The 8,958-nt window shown below is 55.4% G+C and overlaps 1 protein-coding gene across 1 annotated transcript; it reads right to left on the bottom strand.

The window, feature by feature from the left end:
* Positions 1–1,005: 1,005 nt before the first annotated feature.
* Positions 1,006–7,975, bottom strand: FKRP (fukutin related protein). Its single transcript, XM_012653383.1, has 2 exons — positions 7,915–7,975; positions 1,006–3,676 (listed from the first exon to the last, which is right to left on the bottom strand). The coding sequence occupies exon 2, from the start codon at positions 3,635–3,637 to the stop codon at positions 2,150–2,152; it is 1,488 nt and encodes a 495-aa protein (XP_012508837.1). The 5' UTR covers positions 3,638–3,676; positions 7,915–7,975; the 3' UTR covers positions 1,006–2,149.
* Positions 7,976–8,958: the final 983 nt, after the last annotated feature.

The raw sequence follows: 8,958 nt of genomic DNA, 5'->3' as shown, positions 1-8,958 counted from the left end.
TTTCCTCCATGAATGTCTAATGGGACATTTAGAAACGGTATGCGACACGGACTGACTCTATTGTGCGGAGGCGCCTGCCTGCACGTTAGGCACCCACATCCCTCGGCCCTGCCTTTCAAGGGCCAAAAGCACTGTCCTCTCACGGCGATAACCCAAACCGTCCCCACACACTTCCAGATTTTTCTCTGGGGACCCGACAGTCTCTTTGTGAACCATTTGTGGGTTCAGTGGTTAAAAGCAGAGGCTGGGTTATAAGAAATCAGCCTTTACCCATCGATGGCCATACCACCCTGAACACGCCCGATCTCGTCTGATCTCGGAAGCTAAGCAGGGTCGGGCCTGGTTAGCACTTAGTACTTGGATGGGAGAAACCAGTCTTTGGATGTCTGAGCCTCAGCAGATGAGTTTGTCTTGCTGGTCTATGAAGCCTCCTCCTCCAAGAAGTGTACAATTCTGCAATATTGCCAATCGCCCAGTTTAGGGGTTCAGAGAGGCAGCAACTTGCGTAAGACCACAAAAGAAGTAAAAGGCTAAGCCAGGATTCAAACTCAGCCTGACTCCCGACCCCTTGGCCACAAACCCACTCCCGGGGGATAAACGATCTCACTCCCCGTTTCCCAGATGCAAAGCAGGGGTACAGAGACACCATTAGTGGAGGCCCAAATTCAGACTGGGAGAAGTGGCAGCACTGTGGTTTGAACCCCCTCCTCTCTCACCCCAGAGCCCGCGCTTTTTTTTAACCCGTGGTCTCTAAAAACAGATGCACACACCTAGGGGTGTGCGCAAAAAGTCACTGGGATGAGGTGAGAAAACATAAAAACTTATGTTCATATTTCCTATTTAAAATGGAATAATTTAAGTGTTATTACTGATATACAGACGGAGAGTAGTACCCATCCATAATTTATAAATAAATATACACATATTGGGAGCACATACCCAAATAGTATTTACTCAGGTGCATGATCAAAAAAGAAAATGCTCTACCTGTTAAGTAGCACAGCCTCCACAGACCTCCTCCTGGGTACCGTCGCTAGAGACGGGCACAGTGGGTAAGTCCAGTGTGGGCTCCGGAGCCTGACCACCTGGGTTCAACTCCCCAATCTGCCACTTCCTAAGCTGTCTGACTTTGGCCAAGTGACTTTACCATTCTGGCCTCAGTTTCCTCATCTATAAAATGGGAATGATAGCAGCTGTGACTTCAAAGGGTTGAAGTGAGGGATAAATCAGTTAACCCACGTGAAACGCCGAGAAGCACGCCTGGTACCCAGTAAGTGCTCAGTAAACGAACTATGGTTACTGTTTACCCTGCCGTGCAAGCCGGAAAACAGGTGCGGAGCTGCAATAATGAGGTAATAACAAGGAGTGGGAGCCCGGATCCACCACCCCTTTGTGACCACATCGCACCTCAGAGTTGAGCCGGTTTTCTCCGCTGCAAGATGAGTTAAGAGCAGCACGCACCTCACAGAGCTCTCCCGGGAGGGAAGGAGCTCGGTCGCCTTCCGGAAGAAGAGGAGATAGTCATCGCTGGCCCGCCTCCCACAGCGACCCCAGCAGCCAAAGGTCCTCATTTGGTGCTAGACACGGAGGACACTAGCAGAATCCTGGAGGCCACCAAGTGAGGCACAAAGAACTGCGACACGGCCCCAGGCCCATCTAACTGGTAAGGGGTAGAGCCGGGATTTCAATCCCGCCAGTCTGGTCCCAGAGCCTGCACTCCTCTTGCTTTCCAAAACGCTGCCCTAGCTCCGGAGCGCAGGACTCTTGGAATCTTGGGCAGGGCCCTTCTTTGTGGCCTGGGACTATGCGGGGCCTTGCGGCACGGCTTGGCGTCTCTGGCGCCGTCCGCCAAACGCTGGCGGCTCCTTCAGTTACCAGGACGCGCGCACGCATCCATCGCTCACAGCCGGCAGGGCTGGAGAACCTCTGGGCGCTGCTTCCCACCATCTTTGGCCAGGTTCTCTCCTGCCAAAGCCAGGCTTCCGTCGTACGCCCCCTCTAACTTCTTTCTTTCTTGCTGACTTTCCCCATCCCTCTGCACCACACCCCCACCCCCAATCGCCCACACAAAGCTGCTCCACATCCAGATTCCCCCAAAACACAGGAATGTCCCCTGGACGCCAGGCGAGGGCAGCAGCCCTCCCTGACTTCAGCCGCTTCCCGTCAAACTCAGCAGTGCTGGGTTAGGGTACTCGGGGTTCTCGATGACCCCGGGGCCGAACTTGAGCTCCAGGAAGCGACGGTAGTTGTTAGGCGCCTGCGCCACGAAGCCAGCAAAGGGCAGAGGCACCAGGGGCTGCAGGAAGTGCTCCGGGAACTCGACGTCTTGCCGGTGGTCTAGCCACGTGTCCTTGGTCATGACCCCGTTGCGGGGGTAGAAGGGCCACAGGTCCACATGTAGGTGGTTGCTCTCGCTGTACTGCACGCGGAAAAAGTCCCCCTCGACGGCCTTCTCCCACACGAAGCCGCGCTCATCCACCACCGAGCCGGCCTCTGCTCCCCGCAGCTGCTCGCAGTTGCCCACGTCCTCCAAGTAGATGCCCAGGTCCACGTCGTAGTCCCACGGGATGATGTCCCCGTGGCGGGCCGCCCCCAGCAGCGAGCCGCCCTCCAGCCAGTAGCGCACGCCCGCCGCCTCCAGCACCCCCACCACGTAGCGGGCCGTCTCCCGCAGCGCGCGCAGGCAGCAGGGGGGCGTCCAGCGCTCTTCGTAGAGGTAGGCCGGTGTGTCGCCCACCACCGTGCCGAAGCAGCGCGGGGTCTCCTTGCTGCAGCCGAACCACTCGAGCCGCCCACCCTCCCAGCTCACCAGGCGGATGCCCAGCGCGTGGAGCAGCGCCGCCCGCCGAGTGCGCCCCTCACGCTCCGCCTTCCAGCGCGCGTGGGCCGTGGCCAGCGGGGGCTGGCGCGCCGCGGCGAAGGGCAGGTCCAGCAGCTGCACCGCCCAGCCGCGAAGGGCGGTCTGCAGGAACAGGCCAGAGCCCACCGGCCGGGCCAGCGGCGCCGAGAGGTTGAAGAGGTCGCGTGCGCGCAGGAGCACCACGGCGTCCCCGTCCAGGGCGTCGCAGCGGGACGCAGCGGGTGCCTGACCATAGCGGGCGGTCCACTCTCGCACGCTGACGTTCAGGGCCAGGCACCTGGCAGGGTTGGCTGTGGCCACGGGGGCGGCCACCAGGCGTGCGCTTCCCGCTCGCAGCGCCTCCACCATGCGCTCCAGCTGGCCGGGTGCCTCGGCCCGCGCCCCATCAGGCACCAGGGCCACGAACTCGGTGGCCACGTAGGTCTCCGGGCGCGAGGCTGCAGCGGGCCGGTCGAGGGCGGGCTGGAGCAGCGCCAGGCGAACACTGGGGATGCGGGGCAGGGCCAGGGGCGGGTAGGGGAGTGTGTCGGCCACCACCACCACGGGCTGGGCTGGGTCCTGCTGCAGGAAGGAGTCCACTAGTTCGGGCACTGCGTTGTCAAATGCCTCGAACTCCCGCACTAGGATGGTGACGCGGGGCCCGGCGGCAGATGAACGGCGAGGAGCCCGGGCCCGGGAGTGCCGGGGCTGGTGCTGCAGCCACGAGACATAGAAGAGGACCAGCAGGTTGAGTGTGATGGCGGCTGCTAAGGCAGCCTGGCAGCGGGTGAGGCGCATGGGGCCCAGGTCAGGCCCTAGCTGGGCCTCCGAGGCATCCTGGGGAAGAGGGGCGAGAGCAGAGCTGGAGCTGGTTGTCAGAACCACCTTCCTCCCCCTACCCAGCCTTGCCCTTCTCCCCCAGTTCCTTCTCAGTTCCCCTTCTTTTCCCTATTTGGTGTCAGCTCCGATTTCCCCTCCTCCAGGAAGCCTTCCCGGACCTTCCAGGCTGGGTCATGCACCCGATCTGGGCATCCTTAGCTCCCTGGGTCCCCCCACGCCAGCCTGACCACACTAAGTCATCGCTGAGTGCGAGATCCACGAGGGCAGGACCTGAGCTGGTCTTGGTCACTTGCTGGCTCCTCAATGCCCACGAAGCACAGAGCCAGATATGCATTAGGTGCTCGGTAAGTTTTTTTCAATTGAATCACCTTCCCTTCCACGTTGTCCCACCCTTCTCTGTCAACTTGCCATTCAGATGCCAGCACGATTATAAATACCCTAACCCCATGCCCAAGCCCAACTCGCAACGTCCTCTCTACCGTTTCCTCCTCCAGGAAGCCCCCCTGAACTCTCCCTGTCTCCTTCCCTCCACTCCCTCGCCCTGGCCCTGGCTCCAGGGTGAGGTTGATGCTACAGCCCCCAAGCATTACCCCCAAGCCTCTCCGCTGCTGCCTTCTTCCGACTTCCTCAAACCCTGTGCCATCTGGTCATCTCCCTGATCTGGGCTGGAGTGCAGTAGCGTCATCATAGCTCACTGCAGCCTCCAACTCCTGGGCTCAAGCGATCCTCCTGCCTCAGCCTCCCGAGTAGTTGGGACTGCAGGGGGACACCACCATGCCAGGCTAATTTTTAAATTCTTTTGTAGAGATGGGGTCTTGCTATTGCCCAGGCTGGCCAATTTTTAAATGTGGGCTGCTAATTCAATTTTTTAAAAAAATGGAGTGGGTCAAACTCATAGAAACAGCAAGTAGAATTGTGGGTGCCAGGGGCTGTGGGGAGGGGGAATGGGGAGTTGTTTGATGGGTACAGATCAGTTTTGCAAGATGAAAAAGTTCTGGAGATTAGTCTGCACAACAATGTGAATGCACCTAACACTAATGAACTGTGTACTTAAAAATAGTTAAGATGGTACATTTTATGTAACATGTATTTTGTTACAATTAAAAAGAATTTTTTTTTAAGTGGAATGAGTTTGTTCTAGATACTGCCAGCTTTAGGGCACCTTGCTCCCTGTCCATTCATGGCCACACTCCCAAGCAAGCCCCAGATGGCGCTGTCGCCCTGTCCCCGTCACAGGCTTTGAAGACTTGGCTGGTTTCCAGAACAGGTGGTTCTCAGCAGGTACTCAAAGTTCCCCATTAAGGATTTTTATAGGTTTCTGCCCTTCTCAGAGAGAGGACATCCAGCTAAGCTTTCACCCAGGTTCCTGCCCAACCTCCCCCTCGCCTCCAGCCTGAGCACCCTCTTCATGGTAGCCAGAGGGGTCTTCCTAAAGCACAAATATGACCTCTCCCTTCCCTGCTCACATCTTGCCATGGCTCCCTAGTGCCCGGGGAAAAGTTTAAGTTTCTTACGACATTCCACTTGCCTGCCCACCGACATTCCACTTGCCTGCCCACCGTTTGAGCCGATCTTTTGTCATGCCTTCCTCAAACTGTATGCCTAAGTCACCCTGAACTTTCTCTCAGACAGCTCACTTATTTCTAAGTGCTTGCACATCTGTTCCTTCTGTCTAGAAGAGTCTCTTCTTAAGGACGCCTTTTCCCCATACCTCTTCTTCTGGAGAACACCTGCTTATGCTTGAGGCCTCAGCTCAGACACCCCCTCCAGGAAGCCCTTCCTGAACCCCTCTGGGCTCTCCCAGCCCTGCCCATTTTGGCTCATCAGATGGGGAGGGATGTTTCTGCCCACTAGGCTGTGAGCCCTGGGAGGGCAGACCCAGGGCTCTCTCCATCACTGCTATGCCCCCAGCGCTGAGAATACACTTGGCAAAAAAAAACACAAAAAAAACGGCAGGAAGGATCAAAGTTTGTCAGAGTTTAAAGCCCTCGCAGGTCCTTAGAGCCAGACTCTGCCCCTCTGCCCTACGGCAGTGTGCTTGGGGCCCTGCCCTGGTCTTCTTGCGTGCAAGCTTGCATTTTTGTCTCTCCTACCAGGAAAGAGGAATGCTCTCCCACCCTCTGTACCCACCCCAGTCCTGCGTGCTGTTCCTTGACCCAACCTGAATAGCACTTGAGAATCTGAGTTCACTTAAAGGCGACTCTCTAGGAACTTGGAACTGCCTTCTGCACCTGAGGCGCATCCTTCCTTCTTCAATCCTTCAACGTCTGTTTGTTGAGCTCCAACATCACACCAGGCACTGTTCTAGGACTGGGGACACGGCAGCGGACGCACAGGGCAACATGCCTGCCCTCGTGCAGCTCGCATTATTGCAGGGGCAGGAACCTCTGGAACCAGAGAATCTCCAGGGCCTTCAAACTCTTAGGGTCTTACAGTTTAGGCGCACAGCTCAGAGGAGACCCTTAGATAGTTTTACAGTCTTCACATCCTTGAAGGTCAGAGCGAGAGACCATCTTCCTGCCTCGGTCCTATCCCCTCCAGTCTGTTCCCTACTTGGCGCCCAGAGGGATCCTGTTAAAATGAATTCAGTCCCGTTCTGCCTCTGCTCAAACCCTTTCGTGGCTGGAACCTTGCTCACAGAACAGCCAATCTCCTTACCCACAAGGCCTCTGGCAGTCTCCCATCCTTTTCCACTCGCCCCCTCGGTTCCAGCCTCACCAGCACCAACCCCATTCTTCCAACAAACGTTCTCGAACATTCCAGCCACAGAACTGCCCATTTCCTGTCTGGATGCTGTTCCCCCAGGTATCCGCGTGGCTCCTCCCCCACGGCCTGTAGGTCTTTGCTCAAATGTCACCTTCCAGTGAGCCCTTCCTTTGACGATCCTCTTTAAAACTGCATCTCCCTGTCACCCCATACTTCCTGTCCCCCATCCCTGCATTCTTTTTCTCCCCTAGTAGTTATCATGTGGGTTTTACTTGTCTTGGTTACTGTCAGAGTCCCTATGGAAGCTGGGGATCAGTTTCGTCTGTCCTGTTTCCTGCTGTATCCCCAGCCCAGCATAGCCCAGCACCTGGCACATAGCAGGTGCTTAATAAATACGTGTTGAAGGAACGAGGGACCTGAACCGTTAACATAGGGAACCAGGGCTCAGAGATGGGAAGGACGCAGGGACCAGAACCCAGGTCTCCACGTCGAAGGCCCTGGCTCTTGCCACACTGTCTGGCTGACTCTGGGCCAGGAGGTGCCCGCTAGGGCAGAGGACAGAAACCAGGCCCTCAGATACCAGGGGTTTGATGGCCAGATGAAGAGACGCCGCCTGCTGACGAGAGTGAGGGAAACTTGGAAGGAGAAAGGAATTATCTAGTACTCTGACCAGGTTAGTCCTGGCTTCACCAACCGTAAGGTAGGAACTGTAAGGAATGCAGACCCCTTCACTGGGGCAAGGTGGATGAAATAATGATTTTGAAGTTCTGAACGCTGTACACTTTTACGAATCGGGAAGAAAATAATACCAACAATTCTATCGGCTCACCACGTGCCAGGTCCTGTTCTAAGCACTTGGTGTACATTCACTCATTTCATTCTCATGCTATGATCACAATTAAAGATGAGCAAACTGAGGCGCAGAGCAGTGAAGTCATTTGCTCAAGGTCACACAGCTGGGAAGTGGTGGACCCAGGATTTGATCTAAGAAGCTGGCTCCAGAGTTGTGCTTTAAACCAATAAACTCTGCTGTCTCTCTTGGGTCCACGCAGAAGGCCCAACTCTCAGACCATCTTTAGTGAGCCTTCCCCAGCCCAAAGCTGGCAAGTGCTTTCAAAGCTAAAAACAGCACGTTAATTAATTAATTCAACTCATTAACTCAACAAATGTATTTATCAGGTGTTCTCTGTGGCAGACCCCGTGTTCTGAGGACACAGGATGAAAAAGGCAGTCACTGGGTTGGCCATCCAGAAGACAAAATCCAAACATACAACCTACAGATAGGACAGGAAGCCAGCAGGGGCATGAGAGAAAACAGGGGACTCAGCTAAGCTGAGACCTTACTGTGTCTCGTTCCCCACAAAGCAATGTAAGTGACCAGATTCTTTTCAGGCCTGAGCCTTAGCCCCTGCATCTGGAGAACGGGAATGTGACAGGTAGAAAAAAATGAGAGATTTGTGGGAAAGCCTTTGAGAATAAGGAAAGGGCAGTTTCCATGTGAGTGTTGGTGACACCAAGGGACTTCTTACCTCCTAGGTTGCAGGCTGGGGGAGTTCCAGGAGGGCAGTTCCAGCCCAGCTCAGCTGCACTGCTGAGGAAAGAACCAGAAGACACTGAATGAGCCAATTCTGCATAATAGAGCACGATTTCATCTTACCCACAAAAGTGGCTACTAGAAGGTCAGGGAATCCTTTCTTTTGAAGTCTCATAAGCTTGAGCACCACCTGGGGCATCTCAGGAGTGGAGTGGGGTCGGGCGGGTGGGAGGGATGTCAGTTATCATAGCAACCTATAACCATCCCTCTCTCATGAATGTGTTCAGAAAAGGCAGGGCTAGAAGTGACAGAAACTGTTTCTATGACAACCCCTCCCTAGATACACTCCACCCTGAGAGACAATCTTAAAACGTCCTGTACTTTGGTGGGCCTGGTTCCTAGGGTCACTAGAAAAGGGGGGGGGGGTGGCTGCCCTGTTACCATAGCAACCAGGGCTTGGCCTTGCCTGTTTCTCACTTCCCTGGGGATGGTCCAGGCCCTGTAACCATAGCAACTGTGCCTAAGCAGAGTAGCTCCTTCTCTAAATAAAAACACCTGGTGGATTTGGTCCATAGAAGATGGTTACCATGGTAATGCCAGCTGGGTGGCTACAGGGAGGAGTTGGGGAAGAGGTGTTCTCTTGGAGATCAGTGTCCTTGGGGCTGGGGTCCTCTCTACCTGAGTGCAGATGGGGAGGGGTTGCCATAGTACTGATGAGGGCAGGAGCAGAAGGACCACCAGGGACTTAGGTTATCTTAGCAACCTTTTCCTGGTGTGGAGTCCAGAGAGGTTTGGGGCTCCATAACCACAAAGGTGGAAGGGTGGGGAAACTGGGAGGCTCTAGGCTGGGGAAGGATTACCATGACAACCGACCTGGCCAGGAATCAGAGAGGATGGGGCCACTGTTGAAACTACCCGTGGTGGTCACCCTTTCTCTCAAAGAGGGAGAGTGTCCAGGAGAGTGGTATTTGGGTCTGGAAAGGGTAAGACTCTTTCTTTGGGATGAAGTGGGAGGAGGGGGGCAGAAAGCAGCACTTTC

This window comes from Propithecus coquereli, unplaced genomic scaffold (assembly GCF_000956105.1).
Source record: "Propithecus coquereli isolate 6110/MARCELLA unplaced genomic scaffold, Pcoq_1.0 Scaffold42, whole genome shotgun sequence".
NCBI lineage: Eukaryota > Metazoa > Chordata > Mammalia > Primates > Indriidae > Propithecus > Propithecus coquereli.
Note: the sequence above shows the minus strand (reverse complement) of the source record. Positions and strands in the feature narration are given on the sequence as shown.

Bases quoted from the DNA above. Each gene is read 5' to 3' on its own strand.
- FKRP (XM_012653383.1), bottom strand. From the start codon at position 3,637: ATGCGCCTCACCCGCTGCCAGGCTGCCTTAGCAGCCGCCATCACACTC.